This window comes from Cibotium barometz, chromosome 46, assembly GCF_041138505.1.
Source record: "Cibotium barometz isolate CiBa-2024 chromosome 46, ASM4113850v1, whole genome shotgun sequence".
NCBI classification, from domain to species: domain Eukaryota; kingdom Viridiplantae; phylum Streptophyta; class Polypodiopsida; order Cyatheales; family Cibotiaceae; genus Cibotium; species Cibotium barometz.
Genome location: NC_141091.1, coordinates 7,210,736 through 7,228,345, shown reverse-complemented (window position 1 = coordinate 7,228,345; position 17,610 = coordinate 7,210,736). Strand labels below are relative to the sequence as shown.

General features: G+C 47.4%; 1 protein-coding gene across 2 annotated transcripts in view; it reads left to right on the top strand.

Annotated features, from left to right (window-relative positions):
- LOC147611833 (SET domain-containing protein) overlaps nucleotides 1–16,932 on the top strand; it is a 66,865-nt gene extending 49,933 nt beyond the window's left edge. For both annotated transcript variants that reach the window (XM_086783680.1, XM_086783679.1), the window contains exon 5: nucleotides 16,048–16,932. In XM_086783680.1, the coding sequence (XP_086639806.1) occupies nucleotides 16,048–16,797 (750 nt within the window). In that variant the 3' untranslated portion in view covers nucleotides 16,798–16,932. The remainder of the gene's footprint in view (nucleotides 1–16,047) is intronic.
- Nucleotides 16,933–17,610: the final 678 nt, after the last annotated feature.

Below are 17,610 nucleotides of genomic sequence, written 5' to 3'. Positions count from 1 at the left end.
TTGGGGCTTGTACATTACTATTTGGGCATACAGTTTGTGCAGGATAACAGAGGCATTGGGTTGTTGCAATCACGTTATGTTACTAAACTTCTGGAGAAGTTTAAATTTCAGGATTGCAAGCCTATTAGTACTCCTATGGAGCCTGGGATGAAACTGTCACTACAAGATGACAGTGTTTCCTTTGATACCACTACATATGCTCAGGCTGTTGGGTGCCTTATTTACTTGTGTAATACAAGGCCAGATATTCAGTATGCAGTCTCTCAGTTGAGCAGATTTATGCACAGCCCGCGGTTGTCACATTGGCAAGCTGTGAAGCGTGTATTCCGTTATTTGCAGGGTACCTTGTCTCTTGGATTGCTTTATCCTGAGGGGGGTGACATGCAGTTATACGCTTACAGTGATTCAGATTGGGCTGGTGATTCTGATACCAGACATTCCACTAGTGGAAATTGTTTCTTTCTTGGCTCTTCATGCATTTCTTGGCTAAGCAAGAAACAGACCACAGTGGCCACTTCGTCTTGTGAGGCAGAGTACAGAGCAGCCTACACTACTACTGTTGAGTGTGTTTGGCTGCGTCGTCTCATGACTAATATGGATATTTCAATGGAGGAGCCTACACCTATCTATACTGATAGTCAGAGTGCCATTGCTGTGGCCAGGAATCCTGTGTTTCATGCTCGCACGATACACATTGAGATTCACTATCATTTTGTTCGGGAGAGACTCCAGGGGCAGGAGATATCAGTCTGATCTACTGTCCTACAGATCAGAATGTGGCAGACATCTTCACCAAGGCATTACCACGTCCGAAATTTGAAGCATTCCACAGTGCTTTGAATTTGTTTCCTTTTGGTGGATGATGTACAGTGATCACATATCACTCCAGGGGGGTTTGTTGGGTTTTATGCTGTGTATGCACCCAGAGGAGTGCTAGTGATCATGAGTAGATTACTGGGGCACTTTTTACTTCAGTTAGTGGAGGTTTTTTCCCCCAGTTTAGCTCAGTTTCACTTATATGCAGTTTATAAGTGTTTTGGTCCACCCGGCACATTTTATGGCTGGACATGTGAACACTTATCTTTAGGGTCACTATTATGTGGCTATTGTACTTCACTTTGATCATCAAGCAATAGACTGAAGTCGTGTTCTCTCTCTCTCTTGGTTTCCACGCGTGCTTGAAGCTTCTGTAAACCCTAACCCTAACACTTCATTGCCTTCATTTGGTATCATATGCACCCAGAGGAGTGCTAGTGATCATCAGTAGATTACTGGGGCACTTTTTACTTCAGTTAGTGGAGGTTTTTTCCCCCAGTTTAGCTCAGTTTCACTTATATGCAGTTTATAAGTGTTTTGGTCCACCCGACACATTTTATGGCCGGACATGTGAACACTTATCTTTAGGGTCACTATTATGTGGCTATTGTACTTCACTTTGATCATCAAGCAATAGACTGAAGTCGTGTTCTCTCTCTCTCTTGGTTTCCACGCCTGCTTGAAGCTCCTGTAAACCCTAACCCTAACACTTCATTGCCTTCACCATCGAGTGTTTCTTCCTCGCAAATCATCGACATCACACACATACTTGATTGACTGATGATCAGTCAATACTACAAACTTGGAGCCATATAAATAATGCCTCTAAACCTTGAGAGCGTGAATGACAGCATAAAGTTCCTTCTCAAGGGTTGGCCAACGAGATTGAGTGTCGTCCAGCTTTCTCCTCTCGAAAGCAACAGGTCTACCAACTTGGAATAGAGCAGCCTCGATTGCATAGTCACTGGTATCAGTCTCAAGAACATAAGGCCTACTAGGATCAAGTAGTGCTAAGGTAGGTGCTTCCTTGACTTTATCTTTCAAAAGTCTGAAGGCCATATCCAGATCGTTATTCCAAGTGATAGGTTGATTTGACTTACGTCCACGACCTTTCAACAAGTCGGTCATCAGTAGTGTGAGCTGAGAGTATTCCCGTACAGATTTCCGAAGAAAAACAACAAAACCGAGAAAAGAACGAAGTTGTCTCACTGTCTGCGGTATAGGCTAGGCCAGAACCTTCTGAACTTGGTCATAGTCAATGCTCAACCCGTCTCTTGTGATCTTATGTCCCAAGTAAATGATTTCTGTCATTATATACTAAAATATCATCCAGGAACACAACCACGAATTTCCCCAAATGTTCACAAAAAAGATCGTTCACCAATCTATCTGACCTGAAGGTTCTTAAACCACTCAATCCCTAATAACAAGTCTACATGCTCTAGATGCATAACATAGCACTCCAGAATATCGTCATAGTCTTGAATCCATATCGGTAGCTTCTCCACCTTTTGATCGCATACTTGTTCACCCGCAGGTAGGCATACCTCGTAGGTATGATCTATCGCTAGGTGTTGTGTCCAGACCCAATTTATACACAAGTTTGTAATTAACAAAGTTATGTGGGCTGCTAGGGTCCAGAAGAATGTGGATTCTATGGCCATTCACTCCTCCATAAACTCGAAGAAGATCATGCAACCCAAAAACTTTAGAGTTAAACATACAATCAGAACATGAACTAGGGCGAGAATGTACAGTGACTGAAGTACCTGTGTAAAGACAACTGGTTGGCTGCCTTCGTCGTGGGTCATGCGTTGGTCTTTGCACCCTTCTTCTTCGGGCACTCATTACGCATGTCCTTTTTCTTCGCAGATGAAGCAACGTCCCTTCTTCTTGAGCTTCAAAGCCTTGAGGAGACGGTTTTTCTTTGCTGGGGTCGAAGTAGAATTCTTCAAAGGTTGGTCCGAAGACTTTCGTTCTGTCGTGCTAGCCATCGGCGCGGATAACTTTCTTTTGTGCGTGTTCCCTTGCTCGGTCACACGGGTTTAGATTTGGAAGAGACCATTGTATCGTCATAAATACGAGCAGAATGAATGGCCTCGTCCAAAGTTTTACATTTATTGTTTTTGACCTGTAAACCTTACGAGTGGGGTAAACCAGCTACAAAGAAACCCAAAAGAGTAGTAGAATCCATCTTCGTAGCTTTCATCTGCTGCAAGTCTCTAAATTTCTGGAGGTAAACCTCATAAGTGAGGTTTTGTGAGGTCATGGTCAAACTGGCAAACTGAGCAACGATATTGTAGTCATCCTCCTTCTTGAGGAATTCTTTCTTGAAGACTTTTTCAAACTGTGCCTAGGTTGTTGGTTTAGGTTTGAGTTCTTTCCACCAAAGCAAAACTTTGCGTGAGAGGAAACCTGCTGCTAACTGAATCTTTTTTCCATCGTCATATGGATGAAACTTGAAGTGGACCTGCCACTTATGTAGCCATGTGTCCACAGTCTCCTTGGTACGTTGCTTTTGCTCGCCCTCAAACTGTTCCGGAGTAATGTTGGGGCCTACAGCAGATGCCAAGGTATCCATGCCCGAGAGAGTAGACAGGGTAGTGGTCAATAAAGAGATGGAATTATGTAAAGGCCGCATTTGCGCGGCGACTTGTGCCTGTCACTCCGAGAAAGAAGCTTCGAAAGCAATTTTAAACTCCTAAAAATCAGATTTGGATACAAAATCGTCGAAAAGATCGCCATCGGCGGCCTCAGTAGCCGGTAGGTCTTCACGTTCGGGAATGGGTTTCATCTCCGATTCTTGGGTCGACATCTTGAAGAGGGCAAGGTGAGAGAAAAGCTTGGCTTTGAATAAGGAAGAGTGCTAGAGAGTACGAGGAGATGTGTGGCAAGAAGCCCACTTTAGGCGTCTTGTATAGGCCTTCCAAAAAACGTGTTTTTATGCGTTGCTTTTGTGTGTTTAAAAAAAAAAAAAAAAAAAAACCATGCTTGAGGGCTTTTATAAAAGCCACACATAAGGCTTGAAAAAAAAAAACACTTTAAAAAACACACAAGCATAACAAGTCGCATAGAAGCTAAAAAAATCCACATGCTTTTTTTTCCTTAAAAATACACGCTTTTTGAAAAGTTGTTTTTAAAACTCCTCAACGTAGGTTCAAAAAACAAAGGCTAAGAATTAAAAAAAAAAAACGGCTGCCACCTGTTCGGCTGATCGCTGAGCGCTTTCCTCTTTTTCTCTGCAGTACAGCGATCGCCGATTTGCAGCGCTTCTCACCTACACACCGTCGACTGAGTCGTGGGGATCTTTGGCTGCTATGTTCCCTCATATGGACTGCGCAGCCTACACAGCCGCCAGGCATGCATAGCTGACCAGCATGCTTGCGTTAGCTTTTCCTCGCTGAACCACACAGTCGCAAGGAGTCTCTTCTCCTCTTCTCTCTTTTCTCTTGCTATTCACACTGCCAACTGGTTCACACAGCCGACAGACTCATACTTTTCTCTTTGGTTTGTTGATTCACAATAGCCCCTTGCCAAAAACAACTCTTTTTCTTGCTTAACAAGACAACCCGTTCCATGACCACAACCCACTTGGGTTCCAACGATGCAAACATAACATGCTGAATTCTGAAAAAAAAAACAGCAGTATGCACGTAAAAACAGCAGTCTTCTCGAATTTATACCTTTCTTCTCTACCTACCGACTTGCACGTTCTTGGAGGCATGCTCTGATACCACTATCAAATCCCCAAGGATCTCCTCAAAGAACGCTCTTGATACAAGACTCGAAACCTGCAAAACAAAGCCAAATAACGTGAAGGGGGTGTAGGCTTGACTCACCAGCCAACCTTGACAGCCGTGGACAAAACCCAGAAGTCTTGGCTGTCCCCACCGAGCCACGAGCTGAGCTAACTAGCAAGACGTACCGACCAGTCTCTATCCCGTGACATCCCATACCGCCACGGAGCTACCCTCGCGGGTCTCAAGACTACTGCCGGCCTCGGCTGCATAAAGCAGGTGCTCGTTTGCACTAGATCCAGGCTCCTGACCATAGAGCTCTCACAAAGACACGCGAGACTCTATGAACTATTGACTAACCTTGGCCACCCTTTTATAGGCTCTTGGCCGGTCATCGGGCGTCCACACTTGGGTGCTGGCCCGTCCATACCTAGGTGCCCGCCCGTCAGTCTATCCCTAGTCCAGCTCGCCAATCAGCCTGCCTAGCTCCAAGCTTCCCCAAGCCTCGAAGCTAGTCTTGTGTGCTACACGCACACGGTAGATACACTCTGTGCACATGACACTGTTCCATTTTGGAAGAGTTGGGGTGTGGTGGGTCACCCTAAGTTCTGGAAGAGGAGGGCCTATAGTGCGTGCTCTAGCTCATCCTTTGAGAAAATTAAGTCCAAGAAATTGTGCAGGGCTAGGGAGACAATGATTGGCATCTAGCTGTTGCCATTTATTTGGTGCGTCTGTTCCAATTTGGGAGAGTCGGGGTGTGGTGGGGAGCCGGGGCCAAACGAAGTGAAAAGATCATTGGTCACCCTAAGTTCCAGACGAGGAGGGCCTAGAGTGCCTGCTCTATGTCATCCTTTGAGATTTTTTTTTTTTTTTTTTTGGTTCCTTGGACAAGCGCTAGCTATTACCACAAAGCCATTCAAGTGCCTCAATCAGGACTTAGAGCTTTGTGTTTGCCTAGTAGATATCCAATGTTGTGGGCTTGCTGAACTCAAGGTAGCTATTATCAGCAGGATTTTTGGACAACTTGAGTATCCGGTACCAACTCTCCAGATTGTAGACGATGGGGTGAACAAGGAAGTTATGGATATCGGTGGGGTGTGTGAGTGTGAATGGTTGTTGGAAGATTTGTTGGAAGAAGAGCACAGACAAGGAGGGGAAAGAGATGTTGATAGGCTTGCTTATTAGCTCAACAAAAGTATCGGTTTCAAGAGGGTGGTTGAGGTAACTGGAGGAAAAAGAGGGCAAGGGCTTTGAAATAGAGAGGGAGAAGGCTAAGGGTTGTGTGAGGAGGTACAGTAAGCTTGGCAAACACTGCATTTACAGACAAAAGAACATCAACCTTGTTGTCTAAAGCTGCATTAGGATCGCCAGTGGATGGATCTGCCTCCTTGGTAGCTTGAAGGTGATCTTGTAAACTAATGATCTTTTGATCCTTCACCTTGAGCACATCCTGGTGGACCTTCGCTTTGGTGAGCTGCATTCTGAACTACATCATCACTTTCTTTCTTGACCTTATCCATTTCTCTTCCCAGCCACTCCACTGCCTTTCGTGGGTTGCTGGGTGTGGTTTTGGTGATTTTGAGCTCCATTTCAGAGCCAGCCACCTCACCTTCAATTTCCTAGTTTCGGCCATGAGCTGCTCAGTCTCTGCATCTTTCTTGAGCACGGAAAGGGTGAGGCTGTTTGTATTGGGAGGCAGTGGCGTTATGTCTTTCCTTGAGGGCTTCTGTGTAAGCCCTTTGTGCAAGGAGAGCCTGCTGTGCTTGGAGTAGCTGCTTCCCTTGGACCTTGGTGGTGTGATCCACCTGTAGCAGCAAGTCAACAACACCTGCATCCAAATCTGGTACTTGGCCTGGGACTATTGCAGTTGTCTGGATTGAATTTGCTAGCGCTTTGCAAGCTTCCTATCTGGAGCCATGCTGTACTTGGGAGCTCTCCCATGGACCTGGTGTAGTGCAAGGTGGGGTTTAAGAATGATATTGGGAGGGAGTGGTGTTATGTCTTTCCTTGAGGGCTGCTGTGTAAGCCCTTTGTGCAACTGTGCTCGGATTAACTGCTTCTGCCGCCTGACCAAGAGGTCCTTGGTGTGCTGAACCACCTGTTCCAGCAAGTTTACAACACCTGCATCCAAATCTGGCACTTGGCTTCGGTCCGGATTGAATTTGTTAGCGCTTGGCAAACTTCCTAGCTGGACCCACTCTGTAGTTGGGAACCCTCCCATGGGCCTGATGTAGTGCAAGGTGGGGTTTCAAGAATGACACTGTAAGTGGGAGAGTCCTGGTATAAAGGATTCTCTTCTAGGCCCAGCTTTGTGTGGCCTTTTCTTCTTTTCTGCGGTGGGGAGTCAAAGAGCTTGAAGGCAAGGTGGTGAGGAATTCCTCTGCTTGCCTGGATTGCTCTCGTGCTAACAAGTGTGGGGCATGCAAATTCATCCGCCCAGCTGCATGGTACAATACCTTTGTCAAAGCTCCGAGTGAATTGGAGCTTAGCTTTCTGTAAAAGTGTTCGGCCTAATCGTATTGCTTGGTGTGCTTCATTTTGGCCAAGGCTCACATCTGGACCCATTTTGGTCACTGAGCTAATCCTCCAAGGCAGATCTTCTCCAGGGTAGGGTAGACATGAGGCCTTCTGGCCACTTTGTAGCAATTCCCTGTATGGTATGTGACTTGAATTTTGTCCTGTTGTCATTCTTTACTTGGGAATGAACATTGTGTATTCGCACACATGAGAGCACTTTCTGGGCCTAGTGGGGATAAATTTTGGTAGTCCTTTTGGTATTCTTCGAATGGTTGAGTTTTGCAAGCCTTTGCTCTACTCTTTTTGGGGGGGATTTTTGATGGAGTATCCTCTGAGGAGCTCTCATGGGTGGCCGAGTGGTTACTAATGTCTGACATGATGAGAATGTCGCCTAGTGGGGATAAATTTTGGTAGTCCTTTTGGTATTCTTCGAATGGTTGAGTTTTGCAAGCCTTTGCTCTACTCTTTTTGGGGGGGATTTTTGATGGAGTATCCTCTGAGGAGCTCTCATGGGTGGCCGAGTGGTTACTAATGTCTGACATGATGAGAATGTCCACTGCAGGTGTTTGTGGAGGTGGAGGAGTTGGGGTTGTTAACTACTGTAGCTGTAGAGGCGGGAATACTTGTGGGAGAAGCCTGCTTCTTAGGACATTGATGTTTTGGATATCTGTTACCATTTGGTCCTGACCCCTTTTCCTAAATGGTGTCGAGTGAGACTGTATGTCCATCTAGCTAGGAACAAGCATTGAGAACTGGGGATTCCAACTTTACATGCATTTGCACTACTCATGTTTACATGCTTGAGTCGTCTGCTGGCATGTGAGAATACTATTGTCTGTTGACAAGTGGTTGATATTTTGCAGGGCTCCAAAGTGATGCTAGAATTCAGTTTTGAAGCCTTGTTGTGGACTTGCACAAATTTTCAACTTTGTGTGTTGAAACACATTAATAGGTGTGTGTGAACACTGAACACTATTGATGTGGGCACTTGTGAAATTTGGGCATCCTCTACCTCCTTTTGTACCAGACGCCCTTCTTTCGCCTTGTATGGGTGCCCTTGATCATTTTATAGCAAGTGTGCCCAACACTGGTAGTGGATTCCCCACATGGCCACCTACCTTTTTTTTTCTGGGAAAAAGATCCTTCAATTAGTTAAAGAGAAACCAGCCACAAAGGGCTAAGTACAACCATGAAGGGCTAAATACAAACTCACCTATAAGGGCGAGAAACAAGTGATCATAAGGGGGAGAGATGCTTCTCCTCTGGCTGGCCGCTCTATGAGGAGAAGGCTATCTCATACAGGGGGCCTGTGTGCCAAATGGGGTCACCGCCTCTATCTGTGAGGAAAGGGCCAGGCCTCCAAAGTCTCAAGAAGGCTTCCCTCCGCTTCCGCATGCGGTCAGAACCTCCCTGCAGCTTCCCCCACTGACCGCGGAGGGTGTGAATGATGTCGAGTCATATGCTCCTAATGGTCTTAGTCGGCGGAGTGAGGGTACCCTCGATGGCCTCGCTACATCTAGCACACTAGATGTGCCACGCTACTATGCTACTGCAAATCTCCCAATGCTGGCATGAGCCTGGACACCAAACACCTACAGGTGGGGCTGTGATTGGTACTATTGCAATACGATGGTGGGAGACCTGAAGGGCATGGCCTCCCCCATCCTCCTCATAAGTCCTGACCACTCTATAGCCTCGGTGGCCCAAGCAACAGTACCCCAAGTGATAATCCGGGGTCGATGCCCTGTCCATAGCAAAGATGCGGAGAATCCGCTCACATGGCCACCTACCTAACCTACCAGCCTCTCCAAACTAATCCCTAGATGAAGGCACCTACCATTCAGATGCTCTCCAATCCTCTCCACTGCTGTACGACCATATCTGTACCCTGTCTTACTGCTGAACGACTTGTACAGATTGCCACATCATTTGTATGGATAGTACGGACATTGTACGGACTGTGTACAGTAGTCACCTGCAGCACTGGCCAAGTTGAAGTCGATGCTAAAACACTTTGGGTGTTTCTCGGGGTATGTGTGTGTGTACTCATCGTATACGTGTACCCTTGTTTGTGTACATAATTTTGTTTGTGTGTGAACAGCCCTTGCATGTGTGTGTGAATACTCACTTATGTGAGTGTGTGTGTGATAAGCAATGATGTCATAGGCGTAGCCATGTGTCATTGCCTCAGTCAATGTTATGTGTCAAAGATACGGCTTTCAAGCCTAAAAAAAGCACTGTACTCCTTGAAGTTTTTATTATCAATCAATATCATTGTACATGCAATCACTGTCATTGGTTCTCCATTGTGTGTGGGAGCATATATCGATACCAAGTTCTACACCCACTATTGGGCAATGATGACGCTAGTGGAGATGTCGTAGTATCTAGTCCATACTATGCATGATGGAGTTGACGGTTTCTCTCTCTCTCTCTCTCTCTCTCTCTCTCTCTCTCTCTCTCTCTACATACACACCATGGATATCTTCAAGCCTCCATAGTCACTATTCTGTGCTAACCCTAATAACATCAAATGGTATTAGAGCTAAGGTTAGCCGCCTAGGGTTAGGTCATTCTAGGGTTTTCTGCATTGTCCATTCAATGCTTGTGCCACCTCTGAAACGCTTGTCACCGCCTGTTGGCATCTTCACGTCATTATACGCAACTCGCCTATCACCAAAGCAAAGAAGGAACATCCATTGATGATGAGAAAGTAATCACACGAAGAGCAAGCAAAGCTTGCTGCAACTCAAGTGTAGGTTCAAACAGGAGTATCACCGGAAAGCCCAGAGGGCATTGTGCATGATTAGCATGTCAGTCGAGGACCATATCAGTACAACTAATTCCCCAATGGAGGCATGGGATACCTTCCACAGCATGTATGAAGCAACAAAGTCAACTAGGTTGATTTATTTGAAGCAAAAGCTTCACAATTTGAAAATGAATGAGCATGATATTGTGACGTCTTGCTTGACAAACCTTAAAGAGGTGTGATGAGCTGTGTGGGATTGGTGATTGAGTAGATGACGTGGATTTGGTAAGCATTGGGTTTGAATCTCTTCCTCCAAACTATCAAGGCGTGGATACAACTTTAATGGCTCAGGAGAACCCTCCTTTCTATTGTATATGTCGCCACTCATTTCATTTTAATTTTCTTTTCCATGATTTAATTACCTCATGGAACTATTGTAGGAACCCAGCACATAAAGCTATCTCTTTGACACACAAGTCACACCTGCCATGATGTACAGCTGCTTTTTGGTGGCCAGGCTTGGGAGAGCACGATTGGAGGCGGATAGAGAGGGTACAAGCTATGATGTTCTCACGCATGATTAGGAGTAAGCCTTGAGTGGCGTCGCCACGGGAGGTGGACATCTCGGCAGACTACTCTGCCACACTTTGAGTGTAGAAGGTACACCTTCGGAGAAAGAAGGTTAACCTTCATGGTTTTGTTTTTTTAAAAGAACTGCAATGCTGTTGTTGCTGATCTTCTGCCCTGCAAGCTATGCCATATAGAGAAACAAGCGATGATGATGCCCACAATTATCTGCTAGCACACACTTTGTGTCACCAAGCTGCCTCTTTCTCACATAGATGCCAGCTTGGAGATTCGTGGGCTATATATGCGTCTCAAATATTCCTGTTTTTTTGTTTTTCCTTGAGTAGATACTTCTGTAGTTACCATTTGGTACCCACCCGGAGGTGGCTAGGTCTTCCTGCCTGAAGGCGTTACAGTTTCTGGCCCACAATACCAACAGGGGTTTGAACTTTGTGGGGATTTGAACTCCAGACCTCCCCTCCCCGAGTTGCAAGCCCACACAACTGGCTACTTGTTGGCGTCACAAAGACCCTCTGAAAGGCTGCTTGCAGTCAAGCAAAGGAACAAATGAAGGTGGCCAGCTGATTGGCACTGAGCTGTCCACACAGACTTGTTACCATACAAGTGTGGTTAAAGTTGAAGGCAAAAACATTATTGGCATAAACCTGACTTTTACCTGCCTTGATTCACATAGTGTTCTCTCACAAAAATGATATAATTTTTTAACAAAGAAATTCCTCACAAATTAAGAAGTTAGCTCACAAAGAATAAAAACAGAGACTCCTAGCCCAAAAAACTCACATAGAGAAGAATTTCACAGAACTGCCATTAAGAGCACACTAATCTCACCTATCCTGGATCTCAATGATTTTCTTCTGAAGTTTATCTAAGTAATTTCCAATTGTGTTAACTTGGCCAGAATTAGATTTTGCATGTCACTGAGGATCACTGATGCATGGCAGCATGGGGCCTTCTCCCGCTCTCAGGACAGTCTTAGTTTCTCTTGGTCGGATCGCCGGCAGGGAGGGACTAATCTATCACGGATTGATCACTTTTATGTGGGTGACTGGTTAGTGGAGCGAGGGGGCTCCGTTGGCATTCTCGCTGGCACCTCATTTTCAGACCATGCACCAGTTATTTTGACACTTGAGGAGAGGACACGGGAGCCCAGCCTGCAGTTGAGGATCCCAAAGAGGGTACTTACAGATCCTAGTCTCGCTGAGGACATTCAGAGGATCTGGCACGATAGTCAGTGCTCTGACCAGGATGCAGCAGGCCAGTGTGCCCAGGGACTCATCGAGCTTAGCTCTTTTCTGCACGCGGCAGCTTTGACACGGCTGACAGAGACTCGCGAGCGGGAGCATCGGCTGAGACGCAGCCTTGCTTCGCTCCAGCGCCTTCAGGAGCAGCAGCTTGCATGTGAGTGGGTGGCGTCCCAGCTGAGCCAGGCACGCCAGGAGGTTAGAGAGGCATAGGAGCAGAGACATGAGTTTTACTATCGCCGCCAGGCCTCTCAGTGGACGCAGTTTGGTGATAGAGTGACTGGGGAGTTTTTTGAGATCACTGGACCCCGCCATGCTCGAGCAGGAGTCCGTCAGCTTGGGAGGCCGGACGGATCGGTAGCTACTGAGCCCGGGGAGATCAGAGCCATTGCCATTGGGTTCTATAGAGACCTACTTTCAGCGGAGCCAGCCACTGAGGCTCGGGATGCTTGTAGACACACTGTGTGGGCCCATGTGCAGAGGAGGGTCACAGATCGTATGCGTACAATTCTGGGTGAGCCTCTTTCAGAGGTTTAGCTTGCTGAGGCCTTGAGGGTCCTGCCGCGCCATAGTTGCCCAGGGGAGGACGGTTGACGCCTGCCTTTTTTATGCGCTATTGGGACCTTTTGGGGCCAGGCCTCCGCAGGGGCTTTCAGTATGTTTTGGACACTGGGGTGATGCCACAGAGCTTTTCAGAGGGCTTGATCTTTCTTATCCCCAAGGGGGAGGGAGTATCAGATGATATTCGGCATTGGAGACCTATTACGATCCTCAATACTGTCTACAAGGTCTTAGCAAAGGCCTTGAGTTTGAGGATCCAGCCCTGCCTGGGGGAGTTGATTCATGCTACCCAGACAGGATTCGTCAAGGAGCGTAGTATCCTTGACAACATTTTCACCTTCTGGGAGGCGACGGCCCGAGCTAGATTTCTTGGAGAGGACTTGGTCGTGATGCTTCTCGATTTTGAGAAGGCATACGATAGAGTCGATTGGGGTTTCTTAGAGGGCACTATGCTTCGCCTGGGCTTTGAGCCAGGTTGGATTAGAGGGGTGACGGCTCTGTATTCCACGGCTCGTAGCCAGGTGTTGATTGCAGGAGGACGGGGGCCGAGTTTTGAGCTGACCAGATCAGCCCGACAGGGATGTCCTCTCGCCCCGTTTCTATTTCTCTTCTTTGCTGAGGCTATGAGCATGTATTTGACGGCAGAGGAGGTTGGTTTGAGAGGACTCCAGCTCCCAGTCCGGGGGGAGGACCTACTCGATGCTGAGTTTACTGACGACACGGGCTTATTTTTGCATGGCCATGAGGTCAATCTTCTTCGGGCAGAGCAGTCGCTCCAGGTTTTTAGTGCAACTTCGGGAGCATTGATCAATTGGCGCAAGACAGTGGCCTTTTGCATCAGTAGCGCTCCCACTCCGGCGTGGAGCCCAGACCCCGGTTTTAGATGGATTCCTCCTGGCACAGCAGTGCGATATTTGGGATGCCAGATTGGACTAGATTTGTCACCTGAGCAGCAGATTGCCCCACTTCTTCTGAGCATTCGGAAGAAGCTTTTGTATTGGAGTACAGCTCGGCTCTCCTTGGTTGGGAGGGTGGTGGTGACAAATCAGGTGCTTTTAGCGACCATGTGGTACATTACGTCTTGCTGGATCTTCTCGAGTTCTTGCATCAGCGAGGTACAGAGCCTAATCAGGAACTTTCTTTGGTCCGGGCGGGACGGTTAGCCAGCTCGGGCAAAGGTTGCTTGGGCAGTTATTACACTTCTGCTGGCCCAGGGAGGCTTGGGCATTATAGATCCAGTCGATCAGAGTAGAGCCTTATTGGGGAAGCTTATCGTTCGGGGGCTGCTTCCAGGCGCTGAGCCTTGGAAAGAGCTTCTCTTGCAGCAGCTGCAGGCTCGGGCTTCCCCAGCAGGGGGCACTTGGGCACCAGAGATTCGATGGATCTTCATAGAGATGAGGAGGACAGGCCTCAGTAGAGGATGGGAGGACAGATTTGCTTTGAGCATCCTGAGAGCTTGGGAGCTGCTGAGACCGGGGCTCTCTCAGCGACGACCTCCTTGTGTTGAGGAGCGGGCCAGACAACCGCTCATCTGGAGCCCAGCGGTTCGCACAGAGCAGGGTCATATGCTGGGTTCTCGGCCTCGTCTAGCCTGGGGACCTTTGGCGGCAGGCCCAGCACGTAGCTTTGGAGACTGGCAGGCCTTTTGCAGTCTCCCAGAGGAGATACAGGTGGAGAGGCTGAGTCACTTCAGAGGGGGGTTGATTATGAGGGATGACATTCAGGAGGCACTCACAGAGGAGTGGTTTACGCCTCTCGAGCTAGTGGCCCCACGGTGGATGGGAGCCTTTACACAGTTGGAGATCCTGATTGCTGTCAGAGCTTGCACTGAGGATGGCAGTTGCCTCTACTATGAGATTCAGGATGAGGGCAGACTTCAGAGAGTGGAGGTGGAGTCGCCTTTGGTTGCAGAGTGCACCTTTCAGAGGATACGGGTAGTGGCCGCCGCTTCTCGGAAGTGGCATATTGACCCAGACCCTGCAGATGTGCTCCCGGATTGGCGCATATGGGCATATGCAGCGCGCCCCTTGGCCCGGCTACAGTGGGACCCTAGTGAGTACGAGTGGCATGATCCTTATGCAGCCCTTGAGGCCACAGAGATCACCTTTTTCCAGTATACTGTTCGGCTGGGATGGCATATTTTGACGGCGAGGAGGATGGTCTCTCCAGCTGCAGCGGGGCATTGGCGGCTACAGGGACTTTCATAGGAGTTCTTGGAGGATTTTTGGGCCCGGCTCTGGGCTAGTCGACAGGCCTGCAGGATCTCGACTTTCCAGTGGCTAGTCGCCCATAGGGGATCAGCAGTTGGCACTTGGCTTGTCTACAGCGGTCTTCCGGCGGCCTGCGTCCGGTGGAGGCCACCCTACTTTGGGATTGCCCTCAGGCGCAGCAGATTTGGCTGCAGATGCTGTGTATTCTGGCCCCTCTCTCTCCAGAGGGTTTGTATACGTGGGGTGCTGCTGCTTGGTCGACTTCGTTAGGGCCTGCTACTATGGGCTATGAGACGGAGCAGGACAGCCAGGCCATCAGATTCATTAGGGGCCAGCCTCGCCTTGTTCCTTCACCGGATTTCTCGTCCGCCAACTGGACACAGGAGAGGGATCTACGATGGGAGCTCCTCAGCAGCCTCACCATCTGGTTCACCTGGAGGGCCCGATGTTTCAGGGCCTTTGAGGGGAGATTGGAGCCACCAGCAGAGACTGTACGGGGGATCTGGCAGGAGGTGATCCACACCCTGCGAGGACAGTATGACCGCATCTGGGGTGACTCGAATGAGGCGATCTTGCGGCGCCAGGCCTTCCACACCACCTGGCGCAGGGGCCCCTTTTATACCCTACACGCGGGGTCCCCCCGTTGGCATTACAGGCCACCTGTTTGGCTTTTCCCCCCTCCTATTGTATGATTTAGCCCCTCAGTTCTTTGTACTGATGCTTGTACTTTTCAGCACCTAGGGAGAGTCTCCCGGGCTGCCTTGCTTTGTCCACTGCTCTGTTTTTCTTGTGAGCAGGAGAGTATCTTTTGTAGCCCTATGGGCGTCTTTATATAACTAATGAAAGGATCTTTTCTCGGGGAAAAAAAAGAACTTGGCCAGAATTACTCTCTCAAACTAACTTTAGAGTTTATCTAGTTATCTAGTTCTAGCAATTATTTGTCACTAAGACACATCCAACTAATGGATGATTGAGCGCTCACATACATTCAACATTTATTTTCTACAGTGAAGAGTTGTAGGAGACAGTGACTTGACTTAATGGAATCCACCCTCCTTGTGCCTTGTAAAACAATTCTGATTAGTGTCTGAATAGAAAACAGTCGACTCCTGATTCATGATAGAGAGCAAATCTTTAGAAAGCATGAAGACCTACTAAGGACTTGCGGGTCCACCTTTTTGTAGGACGAGCTAAGCTTAGTCGCCCACGTCAGGATGTGCTTATAGCTAGACTTTAAAAGAAGTGAAGATGTTGTTCATGGTGTTATGATATTGACAAAGTTTTGTAATCACCCAAGGAAAAATGGCTATTGCCTTCACTAGGATTTGTAGATTGCTCTACAGAGAATTCTACGTTACCATAATTGGTTGGGGAAAGGGGTGACTACTGCATTCACCAAGGTTTGTAGATTGTTCAAAAGAAGACAAAAGGGCACTTTTTTTTTTGGGGGGGGGGGGGGGGGGGGGGGGGGGGGCTTTTTTTTTCGCCCTTCTTTCGGCATTATGGATCTGAGATTTTAAAAAATTAAGGTCATGTATCTTTAATGACCATTTGGTTGCGTCATTCTTCATGCACAGTAGCCTCTTTGTTAGGTTGTGCTTAAGTTGTGGTGTTATTTTGTGCAGATTTTCAATACATATGGCAACCTAAGCAATGCTGCCCTGTTGCACCGTTATGGCTTTACGGAACCTGAAAATCCTTATGATATTGTTAACATTGACTACACCCTGGTGACAGAGTACTGTACGTTACTTTTCTCAAAACGGTATGTGCGCAATCGAGTGCGTTTGTGGAGAAAATACGGCTGCACAGCCTGCAAATCACGGAACAGTGAATATTTTGAGATCTTGGCCAGTGGAGAACCACAGCTTGAGCTACTATTTTTTCTTTACATCCTCCATCTTTCAGATGATGCTTTTCATGCAGTTGATGTTACCCTTGATAAACTAGAAGCAGCTGGAAATTTTCTGCAAGCGTCCAAATGGACTGATAAGGTGATTGCTATAGTAATGAACAAGAAAGCTGGTCCTCGTGATGAAGAGTTTGAGTCACTGCCATCGAGAGGAAGGCACAGGTTGATTGAATCAAACCGAGAAACAAGGGACTTCCATGAATTATTTCTTACAGCGGAGGTATGCAAGGGCTTGTTATGGCTATGCAATAGGCGAGACAAGGCATATGGCACAAAATCTGTGGAGGAAGATCGAAAGCTTGTTGAGGCTGTCAGTAGTACCAAACAGCCGAAATTGTTCACTGCACTGTCCTTGCGTGTGAGCGAGCGATATATCCTCCGAAAATTTAATCACCTCATTACTCAGAAACTAAGAGGACTTCGAAAGCTCTCGACAATGGATGGGCGCTTTCGAGCTGATTAGATTGGACGACGCCTTGCTTCTCAAAATCATATATATGCCAAACTAGTTTTTATGGCTGGCTGGCTGGCTCAGTGGACTTCACCTCAGCAGAAACTCAATATTGAAATAATAAAAGGAAGATTGTTATTTTATTAATTTTTTGCATGAGGTCTTTTATTCCATTATTCCTAGTTGCACATTCGAATTTTACCCAACTCACCACACACACACACACCAGAGTACCACAAAGGGTACCTCCCTTCCAAAGATTGGCCTACAAACCGCGGGACGAACCCCACAAGTAAGTTGCTCGACCGATTGGAGTGAACACCTTACACAGCTTTGGTAGAACTAGGTGTCGCAGGTTGAGTCACGATCTTTGATGTCCCTTGGCAAATATTGTCCCTAATTCAGAGCGTGAGCTTTGAAGGACAACCATTACACTTTGTTGCCGTCGCAAGATCACCGAAGACGAGGGTGTAAGCAAGCGCCGTGACGATTGAACGATTATGGCCTAAGGTGTGCGGATGGCAACCTATGTGCCCACCTACACACGAGCACACCCTTAGTATAAGATGTCTCCCCAAGAGGATTTGAATCAAGGATCTCCCGTAGAAAGTCCAAAGTCTTATCCACTAGGCTATCGCCTTGGGGATAAAGGAAGATTTGTATGGACATACCTTACGCATGAACCTGCATCTACTCTTGGGCTCTGATGACTTGAGGGGAAAAACATGATAGCATGTAGTTTGGGCGGGGTATGTCAAGAATGGTTGAAAGTGAAGATAAGATGACACTTTTACTTTTGTCAGGATTAGAAAATAACCTCAACTA